Source organism: Canis lupus, chromosome 5 (genome assembly GCF_048164855.1).
Source record: "Canis lupus baileyi chromosome 5, mCanLup2.hap1, whole genome shotgun sequence".
NCBI lineage: Eukaryota > Metazoa > Chordata > Mammalia > Carnivora > Canidae > Canis > Canis lupus.
The window spans coordinates 949,723-975,028 of record NC_132842.1 but is presented as its reverse complement, the minus strand read 5'-3'; the positions used below and the strand labels follow the sequence as shown (position 1 = coordinate 975,028).

General features: G+C 42.3%; 1 protein-coding gene and 2 long non-coding RNA genes across 7 annotated transcripts in view; 2 read left to right on the top strand and 1 right to left on the bottom strand.

Moving 5' to 3' along the window:
- Nucleotides 1-7,165, top strand: part of NRP1 (neuropilin 1) — a 137,352-nt gene extending 130,187 nt beyond the window's left edge. For all 4 annotated transcript variants that reach the window (XM_072825167.1, XM_072825166.1, XM_072825165.1 and 1 more), the window contains exons 16-17: nucleotides 2,102-2,152; nucleotides 4,284-7,165. In XM_072825167.1, coding sequence (XP_072681268.1) covers nucleotides 2,102-2,152; nucleotides 4,284-4,573 — 341 coding nt within the window. In that variant the 3' untranslated portion in view covers nucleotides 4,574-7,165. The remainder of the gene's footprint in view (nucleotides 1-2,101; nucleotides 2,153-4,283) is intronic.
- LOC140633141 (uncharacterized) overlaps nucleotides 4,542-25,306 on the bottom strand; it is a 121,050-nt gene continuing 100,285 nt past the window's right edge. The window contains exons 4-5 of the long non-coding RNA XR_012030732.1: nucleotides 9,032-9,155; nucleotides 4,542-8,908 (exon numbers count right to left, since the gene is read on the bottom strand). This is a non-coding gene — a long non-coding RNA (uncharacterized lncRNA). The remainder of the gene's footprint in view (nucleotides 8,909-9,031; nucleotides 9,156-25,306) is intronic.
- Nucleotides 13,490-24,152, top strand: LOC140633143 (uncharacterized). Of its 2 annotated transcripts, XR_012030737.1 has the most exons (3): nucleotides 13,490-13,709; nucleotides 20,643-20,821; nucleotides 21,987-24,152. It is a non-coding gene; the product is annotated as an uncharacterized lncRNA (long non-coding RNA). The 2 variants fall into 2 exon arrangements; XR_012030736.1 differs by lacking the exon at nucleotides 21,987-24,152 and having other exon boundaries at nucleotides 20,643-21,429.

The window sequence follows — 25,306 nt, the reverse complement described above, 5'->3', positions numbered from 1 at the left end:
TGGTACAACACGCCATAAAACCAGGTCAGTTTGCCTTTAGCTACTCCATTCTCTAACCTAGTTCATTTGGTGTCTGATTGGTACCTGCAAAACCATGTAAATAATGTGGAATCAACCCAAAAACCATAGCTAAGAAAAAAGACTCGAAAAAGAAAAGAAAAGAAAAAAAAAAAAACAAGAAGAAGGAGAAAGACTCAGAGTTTACAGGCTATGCATAACATGCCAAAACATTTGATGAAAACTGGAAAAACTCAGACATCTGGATAATTCCAAATATCTGGGCATATAAACAAAACAGCAGGCCTTTACAAATTTTGAGCACAGTGAACTTAATTAAGATTACATTGTTAATGAATCATAGAAGCCACAATTCTTTGCTTTATTACAAATAAGTAGATGTTTCTGACTCTAAAAGTAGTTGAAATGCCTCAACAGAATAAATGAAATTTTGAGACTTTGCATAGCATTACAGAGTTTATGGTTTCTATTGGCCGAGTATATATGGATGCAAGTTGATGTTGAAAACCAATTCGTATTCCCTGGTTCTTGATGTATAATTATAAATAGCATCACTAATGGCAATGTAATAGCACAGTAATTAGTCTTAAGCTCCATTTGCTACACTTCAACTTTTGCTATATATCATATAATACGATGTTAATTATCACAAAATGGAATAAGCCTATTGGACAAATTTAAGAAAAAGGAGATCTGTTGGCTATAATGGGTTTTTGGTCATTTCACTAATTTACAAAGCTTTTATTATACAATATATTGAATATATGTAATCCTAAAGTGGCAATAATTTGATATGATCTATTAAAGAAATTGGGGGAAAGAGCAGTGAATCTGCTTCTTCGTACTGTGTAAGGAAACTTATTTAATGCCATGCTACTTAGCAGATCTTTGCAGGAAACAATAACACTTAATTTGTCAGTTGTGATTACTCTACAAATTGCCCACATCCAAGCCTACACTGTTGTTAACGTATGTATTTCATGTAGTTACACGGTACATGTAATACTGTCGCTTTCTATTACAAGATGAAAATGAAGTGTTTGGAATGTGAGAGCAAACCCCATAAACTAAAACAAAGGAATAAAGTTTAATTCCACTCACCAAGTTTTAACTGCACTGCGCACTGTATGCAAAGCAACATCCAAGTGCTCCAGTGAAGATACAGGGGGACAGGGCAATTCTATGAGCCTTTTCCTTTCATGGGACTGGTCCACATGGCTGTAGTTGCTGCTGGGCATTGTACTCAGCAAGTCACAACTAAAGCACCATCAAAATACTCTATGTTGCAGTCCCAGTCAAAAGATGCCTAAGATAACTCTGTATTTACTCATCAAATATGTATTCTTATATATTTAGCCACGGATGCTATGAGACCATCAACCATTTATCAGTTATCAGTTGCACATTTATGCAACAAATATTCATGGAGGCAACTTCTCTGTTCTGGACACTGGTATAAATGTTGGGAATATAGCAGTGAATAAAGTACTCGAAACTCTCTGCCCTCTACTCAAAACCACATGGGCTGCTGGGATTCTGCTTCTTCCAGAGATTTTATTTATTTGATTTTATTATTATAGTTATTATTTCATTATTGTTATCTTGAGGGGGAGGGTAAGACATAGAACACAGTCTCTTGCCTTAAAGAGCTTGTAAATACTATTTGGGAAAACAAACTAACCTTCTCCCAATTTAAGAAGAAGTTATCTACAAAAGCACAGGATGGTAGCCATGCACTCAACCCCACTACTGTTTCCTGTTTCCATCAGCTTTCCCCCATACTCCAGATGCCAGAACTATTTCATTCCACTCTTCTCCTAAAACCACACATTCTGCTAACAGCAGTGTTTACTGGATTTTGATGTGACACCAATTTCACAGTCTGGACACCATCTCCCCGTTTTTCTGCAGTTATGTGGTGGGGTTGGATTGTGTTAAAAAACTCCCAAGAAAATCCAGCAGAACCAATAGTGCGAGTGTGTGAATGTGTGTGTACGTGTGCGTGTCAGGGTTTATGTAGTTTGTGTGTATTGGATTTTGTTGGCAGTTCAAATATCTCTTTCAATTTTGTTTGACTTGTCAGAACCATCAGACCTGGATAAAAGGAACCCAGAAAATAAAATTGATGAAACAGGTAGGTTTACCTTGTTGACCAATTTTTTAAAAAATTACTATGGCTTTCAGGATATTTATTAAACAACTTTCTGGAACTCTAGTGCACTGGTAGATGAAAGCAGTTCAAACAGAATAAACATCTCTGCCCTCGGTGCTGTGCATTGGGCCATTGTCACAGAGATCCCTCTTCTAAGTTGCCAGAAGGTCTAGGGGAACACCATGGCAGGTCCCGCTTGTGTGAGCAGCTGAGCCCTGGGGAGTTACACTGGCCCTGGCCCTGCCCTGTCTGTGCTGGAGGAGGACCTGGAGGGCAATCCGGTGAAACACTCTCACTGTACTACTATGGAAATAGGGAACCAGTGAAGACCAGAGCTTACCCAAAGACCGACCCTGATTTTCATACAGTAATTTGAAACCCACCTAAATTCTTGTCTGGTTGCCATCCCAATATGATCTTTGAGGACGGAAGCCCAATTTTTATGGTAGGCTGTTGTGTTTGACCCATCTGTTCCCCTCCTCCTCTACATGGGAACTCTGACTTTATGATAATGAAGGCAGTGATGAGGATGATGATGGTAAGGTTTCATGGAGAAGCTAGTATGTTCCAGGCACTGTAATATGTTATGTTGTCTGCTCTCTGAGGCATATTGAGCCCCATTTAGCTGGTAAGGAGGAGGCTCCAAGCAGTGACTTGCCTTAAGTAGCACAGTTATTTGGGTGATAGCCTCAGACTTTACACCAGTTAATCTGAAAATGTGTATTTTCCTCGACGAATTTGTGGTCAGATACAGGACATTTGATCAGAGTTGGGCCTCGCCTGACATTATTTTATTTCTAGAAGCTTCCACACCTCCCAGCCAGCAGTTATGGAGTTGGACATTTGCCCCAACATCACTCATAGCTGCCACCAGCAGTTCTGTGTCCTGCCCATGAGCATGAGCACCTGTAAAAAAAGCAGACCCAATGTAGTCAGTCCTGGACTTGATAGAGACAGATAAATGTGGTATTACACTAGGCTGATAATAACATTAGCACGGGCTCACTTAGCTTAGTTACACAGCCCACACCAAGATGTAAACTTTACTGGAGGTTGTTTCAAAACAATGTTTAAAGGGAGAGAATATTAATATGCCCCCAGGCTTGTTTTCCCCTGTTTAGGGACTTGCATCTCATATTTTTAGTTTTCCTTGATTGGAATCTTTGTTGATCTGAACACCATTAAGTAAACACTATGCATGTTGTGCATTAACATTTTAGTCTCATTTCTAGTACCACGTAATTAGACTCAAAGCTCCCATGTTAATAATTTCTCATGTTCCACTGTAAAGAAAACATTTCCCCAGTGACTGAACTGCAGAGCAGCGTGACTGTCTCCAGTGAAACCACCGAGGCTGCAAAGATGCTGATTATTAAATGTATTCTATTCAGCACAACACAGACACAGTCTCTAGCTTTGAGCCGTAACCCATTTTAAATGTCAGCAGCCAGCATCTGCTTTGTTCTGAAAGATCTGTCCTTCTTGAGTGAAACCACAGTGGGCTTCGGGGGGAAATCTGTTTGATTTGAAGATTTTGCCTGTGGGGGAGCAAACACCTGCGTGAACCGCGCCCAGGCACACCGGAGGCAGCGCCACATGAAGGGCAGCTTGGAGCCTTTCCTTGTGCCTGGTTTTGGGATCAGGCAAATGCACAGGGCATGGTTAAATCCCACCTCCCCATCCCACTGGATGAACGTGTGACTAAGCATTTTGCAAAGCTTAGTGACCTGGCCAGGGACTATAAGCACAGATTGCAATCTAGCGCAGCCAGCCGGCTGCATGAAATCTGAATTAGATTAGAACCCAGGCCTCACTGTTGGCCCAGAATCCGTTGCTTCCGCGTGCTAAGCTATGTCCCAGAATCGCAGCCTCAACTCCCCACGACTCTCCCCTCCCACGTCTCAATTCATAATGAGCCAAAAACATCAATCTTGGTGTCTCCTGGTGACGGGGAGCCAAACCTCTCTTCAGAAATCCCCCGCAGGCTCGAGAGGGAGGACAGGCCAAACTGGAACGTGTGATTTGCCTTTTCTCTCCTCTTTCTCTAATCTTCCATCTGCTTTCACCTGGTATGTTGGCAGTGCTCACGGGGCCAATTTTGTTCTTCCCCTAGGGAGCACCCCCGGCTATGAAGGCACGGGAGAAGGTGATGAGAACATCTCCAGGAAGCCGGGCAATGTGTTGAAGACCTTGGATCCCATCCTTATTACCATCATAGCCATGAGCGCCCTGGGTGTCCTCCTGGGTGCCGTGTGCGGGGTCGTGCTCTACTGTGCCTGTTGGCACAACGGGATGTCAGAAAGAAACTTGTCTGCCCTGGAGAACTATAACTTTGAACTCGTGGATGGCGTCAAGTTGAAAAAAGACAAACTGAACACACAGAGTACTTACTCGGAGGCCTGAGGGCGGACAGGTGCAACGACGAGTGGAGGACGGAAGCGGAAGGACATGACTTGAGCGTGCTGGGGAGCTGTTGGTCTCTCTCACTGTACAGGCTGGGAAGTGCGTTGATGACGCTGAGCCAGGCTTTTCTCAGGAGCTTCGATGAGTACAGCCGACAGATATGAACGAGTGAGCTGTGTTAACGATCAGAATCATGTACAGTCAGCTTTTTTTCTGTTGGTTTAATTTGAATAATCAAATGCTGGTGTTGAGACCAAGTATGAATGACTTACTGATTCGTTTCGACTGTCCCTCCCCTTCTCTCTCCTCTTCCCCTTATGGATTCTTTTCTTCGGAAACTGTGTGAAATCCAAGATGCTGGCGCCAAGTGTGTTCAGTGGGGCCCTTTTGACGGACGTGCTATCTGTAGCCCAGTGCCCAGAAAATATTAGAATAACTGCACTTCAGTGGACTCCTGAAGCTGCACCTGTTGTATAATTGCCCACGTCGTGCATAGGCAGAGAAGGATTAGGATGTTTTATGTTAAAGTACCGTAGACCCTCAGTACTGGTATAGTGTGTCAGCGCTGTTTACAAAGCAATACCGTCAGACTTTCTCGATGTTCTCCAGTGTTGTACTAAACCTCGTGCTTGTGAACTCCATACAGGAAACTGTGCCCTCACCAAACACTGCTGGCAACCGGGTGTGCTGCCGACAACCGCAACGAAAACTCCTTGGCACTGGCTAGTCTATGTCCTCTCAAGTGCCTTTTTGTTTGTACTGGTTCTCATCGTGTTACATTAACAACCCGCTCTGTTTCCCACTGGTGAAAGCCCTACTCTTTAGTCAAACCCTGGTGGCCCACTGACTAAGAAGAAAGTATATTTTAGTGTGAGATGTCAGCCCCCGGGAAGGCAAGGGCTCCGAAGATTTGGCAATGTGCTTAATTGCTCTGCTTTTTCTGTAGTTCAATTTCATGTCTCTTGACCCTTTTGTATAAAGCTGCAATATTCTCTCTTATTGGTCTTTCATATGGAATGTATTTTCAAATGTAAACTCTTTCTCTCCTCTCTCTCTCTCTCTCTGTCTTTTCTCTCTCTTAGAACTTAAGCATTTGCCATTGTCCAGAAAAGAAACTTGCAGCTTTAACCTGCTGGCAGTGGCAAACAATTTTGCTAGACTTTATGTTTAAAAGTAAATAAATAAGGGAAATTCCTAACTTTGCCCTCCAAAGTCTAACTTTGGTTTTCTTGTTAACTGGTTAAAGTGACAGTATCTTTTTTCCTTAAGCCACTTGTCTGCTCCAATCAAAATGATCTGTGACAGAATGTGTGCATTTAATAGAAAGAGTGATAAGCTGAGGGAAGAGGTAATACTAATTGGCTTTCAAGTGACACCCCAAGGAAGGACTGAGTACAGTTCTCCAAATATCCAAAACTATGTGATTTTTACACCCAGATATACAAAAATGACCCCTGAGAACCTTCTTGTTTTGCTATTGAATCAGACAAGGGAAGTGGAAGAAAGAACAGTTAATTTAAGAAAGTGACTATAAATCCTGGTGCCTGGGGTGAAGTATTCTAAGATAAGACAGGGAAAGAAAACGAGTAGAGTCAAAACAAATCTTTAAAAGCATCCATTTAGGAGCAACCCTGAATAAATAGAGACTTGACTGAATGCATCTAGAACCTTGCAATGGCTCACAAAGGAAAAGCCTGCTGTTGGCCTAAGATGGAAGCCTCGGACAACAGCACAGAGCCATAAATGTCTTATCAGGCAGCGTGTGAATTAATCCAAAGAAGCTGTGGTTGTTTTCAGTATGTTCATATCAGACCATGGTGGACAGAAGAACTTTTAGAGTTTCCTCCCTTCCTACATTGCTATGGGTCCCGTTCAGATACATTCTTGAGAGTCACATTTGCATCATGGGTGGGTCAGTCCATTCATCTTGGTTTAATTGGATTATAGGATGCCCTTTGTTTCCAGGAAAGTATGGATCACTATGAAAAAAGAATAGATTTTTATCCCCAGAGACATTCATTTAGTTGTTAGAATCATACCAGGATGAAAGCACTAAGTAAGACCTGATTTTTTTCTTTAAGGCAACAGACTTAGAGTTGTCCTTAGCCAAGGAAAAATGATACTGCAACTTTAAATTTTAAAGTATCTTGCACTGATAAATATATTTAAAAATTATATGTTTATAAAGTTATTAATTTGTAAAGGCAGTGTTACAAAATGTTCAGTTTATATTGTTTTAGATTGTTTCGTAATTTTTAAAGGTGTAAAATAACATATTTTTTCTTTATTGAAATCTATAAGACTTTCTGTAGTAAAATGTTTTCATTTTACTGGTATATGATTGCTTCATGTTTTGTACCATCATAAAATTTTGTGCAAATTTTTTTTACAGAAATTTTTATTTTCTATGACAATATGACACTTGTAAATTGTTGTTTCAAAATGAACAGCGAAGCCTTAACTTTAAATGACATTTGTATTCTCAGACACTGAGTAGCATAAAAATCACATAGAACCGAACTGTAACTTCAATCCCAAACTATGACTACTACATTCCAAAGAGACAGTTGAATTAAACATTTTCATAAAATACCCACACCTGATGGCTTTTATTCTATTAGCTTTGTTATTGTTAAAGAAATTGGTATTATAGCATCGGATAACTTTCAAGATTTTTTTTAAGTTCTTTTTGAAAAAGTATATCATAATAAGGAGAGAAGATTAAGAAGACATATCCTGAAAGTAGACTATCAACGCAAATCAGACACTGTCAGTATGAAATAAGTAATAAACTGACAGCGTTTATGTGGTGCCTGAGCTAAATGTAGGTGTAGGGCAAAGATGAGCATGGCAATTGCAACTGGCTGTTTGGTAATTCTTGGGACAATTTCTATTCCATCTGGGACAAAAATAATAGTAACAGTAATAATAATAATAACAGCAACAACAAAGAAACAGAAGTGTTAAGCCAACGCACGGTGAGTAGGGCCCTTTTTAAAACTTGCTCCAACAAAATTGGCCTACACTAAGCCCCACTCTCCACAGACCAATAATTCTTTCTTTACTGTCCTCTGATTGCAAAGAAATGTAAAAGCACAGGACTTGTTGGAAAGTGAGCTGCTCTGCACAGCTCTGTAGTGAATCAATATTACTGCTTCTCTCTGCATGTTTTTGCCTTATGCATCTCCCCAGATTTATCCAAGAATGGGATATTTTCCCTATTGAGGGGATTTTTAGGACTCTCTGCTTAGGCAGAAGAGTCAGAAGGAGACAGAGCTGGGTAATCACTGAAGTTAAATTCTACCTATCTTCAAGGATGTTTCCAGAAAACATGGATTTTCTTATCCATTAATTCTGATTAATATAGAGATTAATTAATCTAGAGATGCTTTCTGAAAAATTCGAAGGGCCTTCCAGTAATATGATCTCCATTTCATTGTTTGAGAAGGCCTTAAGCCTATGTGCGTTTCACCCCTCTGCCACCCCTGGTTAGCTGCTAGGCTCCGTTCTTCTTACTGGATTAAATGAGCTACATCACTGTACAATAATACTTCCCAAAGTCAGGAATTAAATGTGTCATGAGGGTTGAAACATTTAACTTAAAGCATGAAAATTATTTATTGTTCTATCTCCTGTCTTCCCTAATAACTCGTTAATAGCCACTCAGGCTGAATTGCACTAGGTCTTTTTGCAAATCAAATGAATTTTGTAACATTCCATAATGTTTCTGCTTCCCCAATGGTAATTATAGCTGTTGTGTGGCATTAAAAAGCAGTTCTGCTAAGATTTAGCTCCATTTCCCTAAATTATATCCGCTAAGGGATCTTTACCAGATTTTCGACTTGGGGGTTGAGAAAGGGAGTGAAAGGAGCCTACAAGTAAGTAGAACCAAGCACCAAAAGCAGGGAAGACCAGACTAATAACCTTTAAAAAAAAAACAACAAAAAAAAACTGTCCCAAAGAAACATTGCAAGATGATACAAATAAGAACATCTGATTATCACATGCATGTAACATGTTAGCACTAAAGGTCCAGTGAAATGATCTTAACATCTTAGGAGGAAAGGTGTAAACTCCACTTCACGAGAATCTTCTATGTTGATGTCATGGCACGTCTTTTTACTGAGAGCATTGGCTATTCTCACAGCAGCTCTGTGAGGAATCCAAAGTTCAGGGCGGTTGAGTGCTGAGTTCAGTATGTATCTGATCTCATTTCCCCTTCCATTGCTTCTACCACCTCACAGCCCTGCATGTCTTGCAAGGTGCTCACGTAGGACCTTGCTCCTCAAAGTAGAGCCCAAGGATCTGCCTACAATAGCCGCATCATCTGGACACCTGTCAGAAATACAGAAGCTCAGGCCCTACCCCAGACACACTGAGACATTTTAACAGTAACCCCAGATGACCTGCATTCCCATCCATTCAGGTTTGAGAAGTGCCAACATAGTCAGTACTTACCATGAGCCAGGTGTGCGAGAGCATGCTTTACTTCCAATGATGATTTTGAACCCCTCAAAGATGGGGAAAACATCCTTGCAAGTTTCATGAAGCACCTTCCAGAAGAGCCTGGGCATGATGCAGCCTGGAAAACAGAAAGTAAAATTAGCAAATGGGAAGTCCAACTCAGAAGTACTTTGTGGCCATGTGCCTGAATCCTTGGGAGGGATCTACACATGGGCTTTCCTGAGGGTGAAGAAATAGTGCTGATCAAGTGTTTTGCTGGGCAAAAATTTTAAAGAACTACAGAGCACAGCGCATGCTCTGTTTTTCATCAGAGTGTGGTCAGGGAGAAAAAGAAGGACCGGTTTGTGAAAAGCCAAGTCCTCCCATCTAAAAGAAATTGCCTTATTTATCCAACACACACAGTTTACTAGTTCAGAAAGATGTTGAAATCCTGGATGGTAAAACTCGACTGAATCCTATTGAATCTTTCTTTGATGATTTCTCATCTTGTTCTGTAAGCTCTTTGTTACAGGTAATAGAGACTTGTTGTCAAACGGTGACTCCTGGGGAGGGTCATAGAAAAATTGTCTCTCATCTGTACAGCTAAATGGAATGGTACTATTACGATATAGGAGTTCAAGAAATGTGTGACATGGAGAGCTGATACATTCTTGTCGCTGCCCTGTTAATGGAGTTGGAAAGTCGCTTCCTCCGGCAAAGTGTTGCATTGGGAAGGAACCTGCTGTCCTGTGAAGAATACTGAGTCTCACCCTTGTGCTGCATGAATGAGACGACTTGCCCAGATGGAAAGCAGGCCCTGGTTCCCTGTGATGCTCCTCTCAGTGATTTGGACATGTCCCCACCCTGTCATTAAGATCTTGTTTTTGGAGTCAAGTGTAATTCTTATGGATCAACTTGTAATCCTCTATGTATTTAAGTCACCTAAATTGCTATTAGTTGTAAGAAGAAATACTCTTTCTGGTATCCAAATAACAAATCAGCCCTTTGATATAGTTTCACTTATTTATTAAGAAGTTTGGGTGGGTGGAGAGGTCCAGGAAGTGGCACCAGTTGTCTTTTCTCTGTTCCCTAAGAGTACACAGCTATGACATCAGATACGTTTGCTTCGACTAATGAGCGAGCATATGGCTGCATCTCCTTTGCATACATTTCCCAACTCCTTATCTTCATAACCACTACAGTTTCCTGAATGTTTACTGTGTATCTAACTTTACTAGATGCCTCAATTCATCCTTAAAACGACATTATTTTAATTTAAGTCTCCAAAACTGCAGTCTACAGATATTGAGAAATATAATTAATGTTACACAACTAGTTAGTAAGTGACATTTCCAAGACCCGTCCAACATTCTAAATGAGACTCTAAAAGGCCTCCTCAGTTAAAGGAAAAGTCTTCTTGTTACCATGGTCAAAAGTTATAGGAATGCTCTGGAACGTATAGAACTGTGGTCTTATTTTACCGTTGGGCCAGGTGTTAGCTTAGGCAAGGCTATGCAGTGGTAAGAAATCAATTCCCAAATATTACTGGCTCAACACATAAAGTTATGTATTTTATTCATGCAAAGGCTACTCTGAATCAGGTAGCTCTGCGGGACTCTTCTGTTTCAAGCAGTGACTCAGAGATCAGGGCTGTTAGCCTCTTCCTGCAACACCAAACAGAACATGTGGCTTCTAGTCTCCGCGCAAAAGAGGACTAGGAATTTGTTTACTGTCTCTTACATGCTACAGCCTGAAATTGACACGTGGCCCTAATTTTAAAGGCTCTGACAAAAATGGGGGTGCGATGTATACTTAAGCAGGAAGTGTGTCTGTCACAACTTGCAAGGGCAAAGCCACCCTCCTACTGTAGAAGGCAGCTAAGGCTATTCACTACACTTGCCTCCTGAGGAAGTGAGGTCTCTTGGACCAGAAACCTTGGGGAGAGAAATAATCAAGGGTGAGCAGTCACATGAGATAAGATGCCTTATATCGAAGATGAGACTCCTGAATGTTGGATTAGGAGGGGGCATCCTCTGTGTGGAGGCAGGTGAGGAGACAGGAATAAGGAGACTGGGCGAAGGGTCTATGGGATTGTTTTGAACTATTGGGTCCAGAGAATAAGGACAATATGGCAATATGTGTAAGGTCTGTGCGAGTTTAGGGAGCCAACTTTTATATTTTTCATGTGTTCTGTGTATTTCTATTTGATTTTCCTGTAATATTTAGTCATTTAGTCATTTTAGTACTATTTAGTAATTTTTAAAGTCCCTATACATCTCAACTATCCAAATAGGAAACAGGGAAAGGTTTTTGTCCATATGCAGCCAAAGCATAAGAAAAGAAAGCAAACAATACCCATAGCTCTACCTAGCCTTCTCCACTGCAGTTCCCATCTCCATTCCCTATTATATTTCTTTCCGTAGAATTTTTCACCTTAGAATATACTTTATGTATGTTATTATCCATCCACACTAGGAATCCAAATTCCATGAGGGCAGTGATCAATATTTGTTGAATAAAGAAGCCACGGTGAGCAGCATAGATAAGAGAATTTTGCTAGAAATGAGACATGAAGCCACAAAGTTAGGGACAGGCTTAGCCTACCATGAGATTCTTCTGGAGCAAGAACTTGGAGGGTTGATGTACCACAATTTTTTTCTTAAAAGAAATTTTTTTCACCCCCTGCTTGTTATGGAACTCCTCCAATATTTATCTCTTGCATAGAGACAAGCAATCCTCATGCCTAAATTTCTCTGTTTCTTAATTTCTATCCAATGGCTACATCATCGTCACATAAGATTTATCAAGTAAGAAATTGCCCACAGTCTCATAGCCGCCCATCTCCTAACAACCATGGGAAGAGGGGTTTCCTTGAAATCCTGTTGAAGATGGCATAGCAGTTTAGCTCTGTGGGATGGCAATACTAGAGTTGAATTTGGGGAACACAACCGGGCCACCTGCTGGATCAGTTAGGGAAGCAAACATCCTCCTGAGTGATATTGCCTAAGGGATTCCTGAAAGATCTGTGAAAACCTAGCTTTGTGCCTGCTTCCTGTTCCCAAAAAGAGAGATGAAGCATAAGCTAGTATTTTTCTCCTCTCTCAAAATAGTAAAACTGTGGTACAGCTAGGAAAAACAGTATACTTGCAGAATGGAAAAGTTGAGGAAATCCAAAAAGATGGAAAATAAGCCAGATAGACTCTGGACCTTCTGAGTTAAAACAGCAAATAGTTTTAACAGCCTCACATAATGAATATGTGATATCTTTAAAGCAGATCCAACCATTATCATCAGACCTTTTTTGTAAATCTTCTCCTGTGATTCAAGCCCTCCATCTAGAAGGATCTTATTTTTGGAGTCAAGCATAATTTTTGTTAGATCAATTTGTAATCCTCTATGGACTAAGTCACCTAAATTGCTATTAGCTGTAAGAAATATTCTTTCTGGTATCCAAATAACAAATAAGCTCTTTGATATAGTTTCGCCTATTGATTAGGAAGTTTGGGTGGGAGAGGAGAACATAAAGCAAAAAGGAGGAGGGTCCCCTAGATGGCTCAGTTCATTAAGAGTCTGATTCTTGTTTTTGGCTCAGGTCATGATCTTGCGATTTGTGAGATCAAGCCCCACATCGGTGCTGTGCTGCTCAGCGGGAGTCTGCTTGAATATTCTCTCTCCCTCCTCCCCTTGCCCTGCTCTCTCTAAAATAAATAAATAAATCTTAAAAAAAAAAAAAGGTGGGAGGGAGAGAGAGAACACAAGGAGGGGAATTTAATACTAAAAGACAAAATAGAGAAAAACTGTAATTAAAAAACTGTATCACAAACTTTCCCTCTCTTGATCACTATGAAAATAAGATTAAAAATAGTCAAAATCAGCAAAAATAATCATGAAAAGCAACTAAAAAATGATAATGACTTAAACCTACTTCAGTAAAATTCAAAACCTGGAACCAAATGAATAGAAAACTCTACAGCAGCCAGGAGCAGCAGGAGGATGCAACACAGCCGGCTCCTCACCTGATTCTCCCCACAGAGGAACACATTCAGGTGAGTGGAAGACATAACCAAGATCCTCACTGACAATGCCAAATACGGAGTTTGCCAAACAAACTAAACCAATGTGCTCCTCTTTATCTTTTTTCAACTGAGAAGTGGAAATGACTTTGGAATCTATTTCCCAAAAGAAAGGGAAAACTGGTGGGCTGGGGAGGGTTGGGTACCCTGAAGCTCACTGAATGGGGGAACTCATCTGAAGCCCAAGAATATAAGGATCTATACTCCACTGTTAGGTGAAGGGAAACTTGGTGAGGCCGAGCCTGCTGCTTCTCCAATTTCTTCTTTTTATAATAGAACTCCCAAATTTCACTGGCACCCACTACTTCCCAGAAGAAAGGGCACATTTCCCAGCCCCCCTTACGACTAAAGTGAGGCCATGTGACTATCTTCTAGCCAATCATACAGAAGAAAAGATGCTTGAAACCTCAGGTTAATGGTGTTAGAAAAGAGAGAAGTCCTGCCCTTTCCTTCTGCTTTTTCCCTTGCACTGGTTGAATGCGAGTGTCCTGTAAGAGCTGAGCGCCACTGTATGCATAGAAAGCTTGACAGACAACGAGATACAAAACTTCAGAATCCCTGACACTACAGAGCCGCTGCCACCTCCGCACCACCAACCGGGACTGTTCACACTCAAGTAGGTAAGTAAGAGAAATACAAATTTCTATGTTCTTTAAATCACTGCTGCTATGGCCCTTGTAGCTCTATCAGTATCACATTTAACACCTGATTAGATATGTAATTTAGAACTTTAAACAAACTCTTAGAAGACAGTACTGAGCCTAGGTATCGACAAACAGTGCACACCAACCAAGGTGACCTTGCTTCCTTTCTCACTTCATTTTCTTTCTTAAGATTTTATTTATTTATTTATTTATTTATTTATTTATTTATTTATTTATTTATTTAAAAGAGAGAGAGAAAAAGCATGAGCAGGGGGAGGGGCAGAGGGAAAGGAAGAGGGAGAAGCAGGCTCCCCACAGAGTGTGGAGCTAGGTGCAAATGTGGGGCTTGATTCCAGAACCCAGAGATCGTGACCTGAGCTGAAGTCAGACACTTAACTGACTGAGCCACCCAGGGACCCCTCCTTTCTCATTTCTTCACACTATAAGTTAGATATAGTGGGAAGAGAGCCAACAATTACCCAGTCTATATCACAGGAAAAGAAAGGTCCAGGCCAAGTGGCCCGGGCATAAATAAGATACAAAGAAGCCCACTGGCATCAGGAAAACAAATAGCAGAAAAAAGGAAAACATCATGAAATAAACAAGTAACATAATCTAGAAGAAGACAGAAATTAAGAGCCAAAAGAGATCTACTCACAATTACTTGGGCTCATGTAGAGAACATGAACATAATAAACATAAATGTAAAATGACAGAAATGGGACTTTCAAACTTAAGACAAATTAAGGAGCAAAATAGTGGTATTTCAGGTTTAATAAATACCTTAAGAAACATCAAAATACTATTGAAAATAGAATTGCTGACATAGAAAGGCAAAGTTTGAGACAATTATGATAACTACAGATGAAAAAGAAAAATATATTAAAGCAATTTAATCAACACTACTTTAAATGGAAAATAAAAGGCAATCCAGCACAAAGATAATCCAGTTTATCTCTCTCAAAAATAAAAAATAAAAAAACAAGTAGTATACTTACAAAAAAAATTCATACAAGTCAGAGATGAATTGAAAATAAGAAAGCCCAAAAGAGAGAAAACAGTAAAGGGTAAAAGCTACTTGGAAATTAAAGTCAAAATTAAAGAATGTAAATGTTGTATATTTAAATAATGAAGAACTAATGATATGGCTAGAATACATATATCAGCATGTAGGGAGTGCAAGGAGAGAGAGAGAGAGAGAGACAGAGAGAGATTGCTGATGCCTTCTCCATTCAGAGCTAGGATTCAGAACACGTCGCTTAGATTATAACACCTGTTCATTCTTTCTCACAACTCTGACTCTTTAAACATTCCCCCAAACTTCTTTGTTGAACATAAAATGACCTTTAGTCACTAACATTGCTGGTCATAAAGAATTATTTATTGAAGTTCCACATTTCCTTTGTTTTCATTTTTTTCCCTTTGAGTAAAGCTAAAATGTAATTTTCATTAAAATTGCACCTACAGTATAATCATACTTATATCAAGGAATTCTATCAATCCATTGATCTATCTGTATTATATCTTTACTGTTCTAAAAGTATGAATATTAATGAGTGTTATTATTAAACTGTATTTTTCTGTACTTAAAAAAGAAATTTACAGGGTTGGGCATCTGGGTGGCTCCATTGGTTAAGGCTCCATCAGCCTCTGGCTGCTCGGGTTATGATCTCAGGGTCCTGGGATAAAGCCTCATGTCAGGCTCCCTGCTTGTGGGGTGGTGGGGTATTGGCTTCTGCTTCTCCCTGTCCCTCTGCCCCTTCCCTTCCATCCCCTACTCATGCTCCCTCCCTTCCTCCCTTCCTCTCTCTCTCTCTCTCTCTCCCTCTCTCTCTCTCTCCCTCTGTCTCAAATAAATAAATAAGTCTTTTTAAAAAATTACAGAGCTCAGTATATTTACAGTGGCTCAGTCAGTCAATCAGCTGACTCTTGATCTCAGCTCAGGTCTTGATCTTAGGATCCTGAGTTGAAGCTTCACGTTGGGTTCCATGCTGGACATTGAGCCTACTAAAGAAGAAAACAAACAGATAAATAAATATTTATAATAATAAAAGAAATAGACTGGTATCTGACTGATGAACACACCCCATGTGTCATGGCAATTTATCAAATCATATTATGTGCCTGTTTTACTATTTTTCCTTTTCCCCTTATTTTAAGCCGGCAGCTGTGTAATTCCTCACCTCCAGCATTTTTGCTAGATGGACAAGCAGCTGATGTCAACTTTGCAAAAACATGAATCCAATAAAAATTAACATTAAGTATCTTACAGTGAGAGAGAAGAGGGAAAATATTTGGGGGGCAAGGAATGATACTGAGGTTCGCTCAGAATGGAAATGGAAGAAAAGTCTCTGAGTTCTATATACCTCACAACACAATGGCATCTAATAAGGGAGGGGAGATCCTACTGGCCTACAATTTCTCACAGCAATGAAAAAATTTTAAGGCAAAATTGAAACTAATATTTATTACCTTGTAAATAAGGTAAATATAATAAAGTGTATTATAAAAGTAACTAAAAGCATCATCACTGTGAGTTTAAAGCCCCAATGTCAGCTCTTTTCTTAAGGCATTTGCACTGCTAAGAAGATAACATATTAGCTGGTGGGATCCTTGCTAGGAATTGGTTTAGCTCATGATGCTAGTTTTACCCACTATCACTGAAGGAAACTATGGCTTTGAGACAAACATCAAGTCAAAAGACCTTCTGGAGAGGAAGAAAACCAGCAGCACTAGTGGAGGAAACATGGAGGAGGGGAGGGGGGAATCAAGGAGGGAAAGAAGATTCCGCAAAGGGGAAGGAAGCTTAAAAATCAAAACCAAATTGCCTATATCCTCATTTCTCAATGAGGTCCCAGTAGGGGGGACCCAGTAGGTCCCAGTAGGGGGGAGTTGTTTGTTTTTCCAAACCATTGGAGGTAATCCATCCACACTGAGATCACATAGCAAGCCAAAGTATTGGAACTGGCCTGGCACAAAGCAGGAGCTCAGTGAGTTAAGAAATAAATGAGAAATCTTATAAATAAGTTGATAAGAATCAGATAGTAAGAGGCTAAAAAATATGTTTAGTTGCATGAACAAAAGACAGAAAGAGCAGAGCACATGATGATTGGAAACATTGCCTCAAAATGAAGTGGTCCTTAAGATCCTTTGTTCTCGTCGAGCAGATAAAAGGCCAAAAAACCTAAGAGAATTATCGATGAGGATGCACAGATGTTTAGCAATTTTAGGCGAAAACTTACAGAATATACCACTCGTTTCTATTCTCTTCTTTCAACAGACTGTTTATGCTAATGAGCCTGGCATTGTGGCTCATCATCTTCTCCTTACTTAATCACCCCTGACTGCCTCTGTTGTGCGTTCCTAGCCCCAGATTCAACAATGCAGACAAGCCTTCCCTCCTCCCTGACGGTGACGATGTATCCTAATTGAGCCATTTCTGCCTCTCTGGTCACCCTCACATGCTCCCGAGCGCATCCTCTGTACATTAATCTGCTAGTTAAATATTGATAGCAAGCGGCTCCCTTAATATTTACTTTGTTGCTCCATTATTGCCACATACAGAGTGATTGTTTCTGTCTTCTCAGCCTGTTTAATCAGCACTGAGTCAACTTTCCTATGTTTAACCTCCTTGTCCAATCCGAGTCGGAGAGCATTTGGAGTGAGTTCTGCACCAGCTCTCTTGGGTTGGTGCACCTGCCGTTATGGCCAGCAGGGGGCAGGAGGGCATTCCTCTCCGAGGTCCCGTGGATGGTAGTGACAAAGGGCAACCCTGAGGCATGGTATGGAGAGGAACATCTCCCACTGAGCATTGTGTCCTAAACGTAGCCTAAAGGAGAAGCATAGCCATCCAGGCAGCCTTGGGTTTTTATGGAATGCTGGGCCTGGGGCTCCTACAGTGGGTAAAGTGGGAACGCAGAGGGCCACCCCAACAAGGACTAGGGAATGGTGGGGAAGGCTCCCTACCGAAAATAAAGAGACCTGGAGGCAACCCCTGGTCTTGACACAAGTCTATTGGAGGCAAGTAGCTGAACTGTCTCCACTTGCCTCGCAGCCTCACGTGGGAGCCTCAAGTGCAAAGTGAACAGGAAGCATATTTGGAAGCATCCCATTCTTTGCTGCTAAAGGCAAGAAATGCAAACATCCTCCTCGAAGGCAAGCAACCAAATACTTCTGCTTTAATAAGAATGATGCGGAGACATCTGGGGGCTCAGTTGGTTATGCAGCAGACTCCTTGTTTCAGCTCAGGTCATGGGATCCAGCCCCATGTCTGACTCTGTTCTCAGCAGAAAATCTGCTTGAGATTCTCCCACTCCCTCTGCCCCACCCCTACTCTCTCTCTCTCTCTCTCTCTCTCTCTTTCTCTCAAATAATAAATAAATAAATCCTAAAAAAATGATATGGGCAGTAGGCTTCAAATCTTAATTCTCTAACTGGAAGCTTCGACACCTGCCACCAGCAGAAAGACCACTGCTGCCTTCAGTAGGTGTGTATTTGGGGGAGGGCTGATGATTAAATTTGAGACACATTGGTCTTACCATTGAAAGAAAAAGATTAAACAGATAATGCTCTGGGTCATTTCTAAGGCCTGGGTCTGCTTCATTTGTCAGTGACTTTAAAATGTCTCTCTGCTTCTCCAGCCCACAGCAGAACCAAGGCCAGCAAGAAATGACTCCTCTAGAAAACTCCTATCTGATTTTCAACGAGAGTGCCTTGCGGCATGGAGATTCTAAGTAACACAGGACTCATATGCAAGTGCAGGGGTTGCTGAAACAGCAAATAGTCCTTTGTGCTGATAGTGAATGGAAGGACACAGCGCTCACTCTTCCACAAGGTTCCTCCCGTCCTCTGAGCCCTAGGAAACTTAAGGCTTCTGTGGCAGTAGTGACTTCTGCAGTCATAGAAACTAGAATCTAAAGAGCTATCCTCTGAATAGTCTTCATTTTGTGCCTGACCCATTCTTCAATGGGTTTTCATTATTTGACGTCCCTCTAAACTCCATACTCTGTCACACTGCCATACTTGTTTTTGCAAATGACTGGACTCTCTCCCCTCTCCTGCTTCCTCTTCCTCAGTTGATTGTCTTGGAACTTCCTACTCATTCTTGGAGCTGTAATTCAAATTTTCCATTTGGTATAAGCCTTCCTAGTCCCCATAAGTGAGAGCGAGTCACCATCTAGGTCTCCACAGAACCTTGCACAGACTCTGTTTATGGCAGCATCACACTAACCTTATAACTTTGCTTACTACCTGTGCTGGTCAGCCTACAGACAATAAAATAAACCTCACTCCAGGAGCTCAATAGGAGGAATTCGACGCAATAAACTAGTTACAGAGGTGCTGAAAGCATTGAAAAGCCACGGAGGGAAGAATGAGACAATGCAGATTTTAGTGACTAGAAAGTGCCAGTGAGCTGCCAGGGCTGGATTAACAGGTAAAAGGAGTTGTTGTCAGAGCCCAGAAGCCAGGACCAGACCTGGTCCCTGACAGCTGGGCCCACTGGGACACCACCCAAAGCAGAGAGAGATGGGACAAACATGCTGGCATCTCCCTAACGCCCATCCTCTAGTCTCCCACCACTGCTCCCACTGCCTTAACTGGTCCAGAGCCAGTTGCTAAGAGGGCCTGGAAAAAGCCACTTTCAGGAGGTTTGGGATGGGATGAGAGGAAAGAAGCAAGGGCCTGGCTTGGCTCTAACAGTTTTCTCCCTCCGGAGACTGTGAGCTTCCTTTCGGTATCCCCAGCACAAGAAAGACACTCGGCCAATCTGTGGAGTGAAGTACTGAAAAAGTGAGATCTGTTTTCTTTGTGTTCTTGTCAAAGCGGCTTACACCTTTTCAGAAAAATAATATCAACTTTCTCAGCCTGCCTTAAACCACTTGCTTTTTTCTTCATCAAATTGAAAAGTACTCTCTTCTTTTTTCTCTTTAATGATGGTATTTCCATCTTCGTCTGTTGGCTTTTCTCAGTTCCCGCATTCCCAGAGTTCCAAGAGGATGAAAAGAAGCCGTTGGTAATCTTGTTTGAAATTTGCAGTGAGTTTAGTCATCCGTTCCCTGGGGCCCTGCTCTATCAGGGTCAGGCTAAGAAAGAAGCTGCTTTGCTATCAGACTCTTTTGACGTCTTTTCATTACCAATTCACCAGCACGGCACGTAATGAGCTCCCGCAGCAGCAGATAGGGAGTTCGTTTCTCAGCCAAGTAGCCGGACTTGTAGCTGCCACGTCGTGGACCATTATCTATAATTGCTTCATGGGCACTCCACAAAGATAATTTCCTTTGTAGGATTAAAAAGAGAAAAAGGCAGGTCTTGAGGAAGATTTTGTAGAAGAAGCCCAGGCCAAAGCAAGATGAGCTGGCGTTGGTATCTAAGTGGAGGTGCTTCTTTTTTCTGGGACAAAACCATTTGGCTTCTGGCTTCTCCACGAAGCCACCATCAGTGAAGCGACTGATAGTGACCGACAACTGGCTGGATGCATGATCACGAGGCCCCAAGCCCAGGGCCCCTTACTCTTTGCCGACGTTTCTATGCAAGTTCTCTATCCACGAGCTTCTATTTCAGTCCTAACATCCCTCAGAACTTGCGTGTAAATCAGCGAGGTGCCAGACGCCTCACACAAATTCCGGGGAAAGGAAAGAACATAGGCTCCCCCACGGAGGAGGAAAACTCAGTGAAGTCCAAAGAAAGTTCTCGCTTGAGGAAGGTAGGTGAGGAGGTGGCCGTGGTGAGCCTGCACCCACGTCCACGGAATTCCCAAAAGCAGACCGGGGGTGGCTCTGCCTGTTCACTGAAGTTCCACAATCAGCGACATCGTGGCGATGGCTTGAAATGGATCGGGTGGGGCTACTGACACCGCACACCTCGGCAAGCACTACAGATCAGGGCTTTCTCCTTTTCTGATCTTTTCAGGGGGCTCGTTTTGAGACATTTGCCAGCGCAGCACCACGAGGTGAACAATCCCATTTTTGCCAACATCTGCCTTCTGACGAAGCCCACCAGAAACACACCTGCAGGCAAGGAAATTCAGGATTATTGACTCTCTGCACCAGAGGTGATGGGACAGCATGGGGACCGTGGAGCATCTCCTCGTGGGTAACTCGGCGTCAGAGAAATACAAATCAAAACCACAGTGAGGTATCCCCTCACAGCAGGTAGAACGGTTAAAATTAACAAGTCAGGAAACAATAGGTGTTGGTGAGGATGCAGAGAAGGGTGTACCCTTGTTCACTGTTGGGAAGGCAAACTGGTGCAGCTACTCTGGAACACTGTGTGGAGGTTCCTCACGAAGTTAAAAATAGAGCTACTACTAGGGATTTATCACAAACATGGTGATTAGAAGGAGCATCTGCACCCCAATGTTCACAGCAGCAATGTCCACAATAGCCAAACTGTGGGAGGAGCCCAGATGTCCATCAACGGATGAATGGATAAAGATGTAGTATATAAATATACAATGGAATATTACTCAGCCATCAAAAAGAATGAAATCTTACCATCTGTAATGACATGGATGGTATTGCAATGACTAGATGGTATTATGCTAAGGGAAATAAGTCAGTCAGAGAAAGACGAATACTATATGATTTCATTCCTATGTGGAATTTAAGAAACAAAACACATGAACATAGGAGGAGAGAAGGAAAAATAAAATAAGACAAGAGAGGGGGGCAAACCATAAGAGACTCTTAACTTCAAGGGTTGCTGGAGGGGAGGTGGTTAGGGAGATGTGGTAAGGGGGTGATGGGCTTTAAGGAGGGCACTTGATGTGATGAGCTCTGGGTGTTAAATGCAACTGATGAATCACTGAAATCTACCTCTGAAATTAATAACGTACTATATGTTAATTAAATTGCATTTAAATAAAATTTTTAAGCGGGGGGAGTTGGAAGGGGCTCACTGTGGGCTTTGGGCTTGTGTTGAATGATTTTCAGAGGAACTGGGGAAGGGGGAACCTGGGATGCTGCCGTGAAGCAGAGGCAGGTTAGGAACTGGGTGTGTGGCAGTCATCCCGTTGTTCAGAAGGCAAGAGAATGAAGTGGTGCTGAGGAAGCCATGGGGAGACAAGCTGCCCTTAGGTAAGAAAGCGGGGACCATTTGAAAGGAGAGAGGTCCCCTCATCATTCTGCAGCTGTGGTATTGCCTTGGAGACCCTGGATATGCAGCCTCGATCATGCCCTATCAGAAGCTGCTGCTGCTGCTTCTTCTTCTTCTTCTTCTTCTTCTTCTTCTTCTTCTTCTTCTTCTTCTTTTTAGGTTTTATTAGGAACATCACAGTCTGTTAAGAAGCCACTACTTTCAACGAACAAAAGCAGCGTTCCCAGGTTCACACCTGCCACCTTCCTCCTGTTCACCATCACCAGCCTCAGACTCACTGGTCTGGCCACTGGATTCACAGGGAATGTGACTCTGTTTTTACCCAAAGGAAGTATAGACACAGCCAAAGTGTTTAAGAACTCCATGTCTTAAGCACCTTCAGTGTCCAGTGCCTGGCACAAAGTCAATGCCTAATAAATGCAGGTGGAATGAAGTGCTCCAGCCTGGGGGTCTAGGAACAGAAATGGAACTCTGGGCACATCTCAGACCACACCGTGTGGATACTTGTACACTCTGTACATGTAGAGTTTGTTTGTTACCATCCCTGCCAAGTTCCCTTTTTCTGCAGACCGGGCCACTCCAAGACCACACGGATAGGAAGGAAAGTGTGGTATTTGCAGCTGTGCCCTCTAGGTGTGGCCCTTGCTGCAAGTAAACACACGGCCTGATTGTTTCTTATGCTTCACGTCCATAAGGCCTCAGATATCACAACCTTTAAGCAGGGTGTCTCAAAATGTGCTCCCCCACCACCGGCCCCCGGAGCACCCACGATGCCTGCCTACAAAGTGCAGATTCCGCCTCCACCCACATGGACAGGATTGGATCCTCCAGCCCTGGAAACCAGGCTCTGTGGTTTCCACAAATTCCCCTGCGTGTTGTCTTTGCACACCAGCTCTTGAGAATAGCTCTACCAGACGGCGTGATTTTTTTTTTCTTTTTCTGTAAGCTCTGTTCATCTAATAAAGCAACGGGAATCTATTGATTCACTTGTCCATTCAACCAACATCCACCAAGTGCCAGGTACAGAGGTAACTACCGTGAAAAAGACACTCGGTGCTTACAGTCTTCCAGGAAGCTCATCTCTCAAGACTACTTGCCATGATGTGAAATTTTGTTTTCCTTTCTTAGACCAAAAAGGGGGGGGGGAAATGGTGTCATGCTTCCTGACCAGTGATCAGAACTACTAATGTTTACAAGCTGAGCTGTTTGCAGTGGCTACTCCTCAGAGAACGGGAGTAGGAAGAGAAATGAACTGCTTGGCAGTAGGAAGAAAAATGAACCCCATTGTACCCCCATGTTTTCCTGGCATCCTCCATGCCCGACCACTCTGCACATCCTGACTCCGCCGACAGCTTGGCACAGAGCCTGGCACTCTGGCCACTGGCTTGTCCTCCCGCTGCCAGCTGCCTCGGTCTCCCCCAGGCTCCGGAGCACTGGCCAGGGCGTTGCCAGGTGAGAACCGGAGCACCCACACCTTCGCTCCACCTGCTCAGACTCCCTGGAAAGTCTGCTTCTGCCATCACCTCCAGGCTCTGAGGAGGCTCCCTAGAATGCGTGGGACCTCACCTGCCCAAAGGCTGGGAAGGGGCAGGTGGTGTCCCACAGAGAGCAAACTTTGCCTAACAAGGGACGAGAGAACCAAGAGCCATCAGACAAATATCTTGCCATCCCACCTCCAACACACACACCCATGGACTGTCCCAGGCAAGGTGGCTGCTAAAGTCTTTCAGGAGATACCTGTTCCTTTTCTTTTTCATTACTGCTGCCTTAGGAGAGCATCCCTAGGTACTAGCATGTATGATCTGCCTCGGGCTCTGTTGTCCAAAGAAACCAGGCCCAGGCTGTGTCTCCATTTAAAAATTAATTTCTTCCAATTTGTCAACTAAAATATTTAAAGTGAAAAAAATAAATAAAATAAAATATTTAAAGTGTCTAACTTTGGCATTATGGCTGAGTGTCCATCTCTCTCTTGAAGTCGGGGATGGTGCCTCACTCATATTTATTTTTCCAGCCCAAGAATTATGCCTTGATTCACATAGTAGGAAGTCAGTAAGCTGGCATTTGATTAAATAATACAAAATCTCTGTCTTCGAGAGGCTCACGATCAGAATCGTCAGGCTCCCGGTGCCATCCTTGAAATGGTCTTGGTCTCCTCAAATAGTCGGGCACCTAGATAGTGACCTAGAGCTGCCCTATGTGATCATGCAATGACAGAAGTAAAAGATGAGTGGGAGCATGGCAAGAAATAACAGCTTATAGATTACAACTTTCAAATTCCCAAAATGAACTGCTGAGGAGACTGTGATTTTCCTGGGCTATGACAGTCATCTGTGCACCCCAGGATCCTGTGAATCACTTCCATGTCAAGAGTAGTCAGGTGAACTCATTGAGAGGCTCATCCCATATACAAGGGAATCGCTAGATTTTTTTTTAAGATTTATTTATTTTTATTTTTTTTATTTATTCATGAGAAACACAGAGAGAGAGAAAGGCAGAGACACAGACGGAGGGAGAAGCAGACTCCATGCAGGGAGCCCGACGTGGGACTCCATCCTGGATCACCAGGATCACGCCCTGGGCTGAAGGCAGAGGTGAAACCGCTGAGCCACCGGGGCTGCCCAATCTCTAGATTTTAATGTGCAAATTACCCACAACCTTATCTTTCAAAGAACTTACTGTTTCATAAACTGTCATACATACAGAATATTCTTTTCAGTTATTTTTATTTTGTCAAACAGAGATTTTGCAACTTATGTGGATTTTAAAAATTCAACCTGTTTTAAAAGGCAGTCTCCTGCCCCTCCAGTGCCTGGATCACACAGGCACTGTCCCCAGAGCTAACTACGATCAGCTCGTTTGGCTGCTCCCTCAAGTGTTTATGGTCATGTTTCTAAACAATATGTTGCTATTCCTAATTCTTGATTGTCCACTTTAGACATTAACTATTAACATCCCCTCGTGGTATATTAGAGCTGACCTCTTACTCCCCATATCCCTGCTGCCTTCTCCCATCCTTCTGACCAGACTTCTCACAGTATTTAGCTTTATCAATAGTCAGTCGCATGCGCTTATATATTTATGATTCACTACTGAGCCCATCAGCACACAGGTCAATATTCCTTTCCTACAAATTCTTTTCCTGGGGTTAATAATTACTTCATTTAATTCATTTGCCTGCTTTTCTTTGTGTATATCCTAGTTTCTCTCCAGATACTCCAGTAGTTCGGTCAGATGTCTATAAATTTTCTGTTGCCATACACTTCTAAATATGTCCCCATCCACCGTTCTCCATCCTGTTTGGACAACGGCCTGGGGTCCTTCTGAGGTTGCCTGACAATGCAGCTGTCATCCTTGTACTTCTCTACCTTTTAATCTTCTGTTTCTTAGATTATTTCCTGTCCAAAAAACTTAAGGGTAGGATAAAGACATCTGCTGATAGGTAGGTAGGGACTCAGATTATCCATATCCCTAGGAAACTA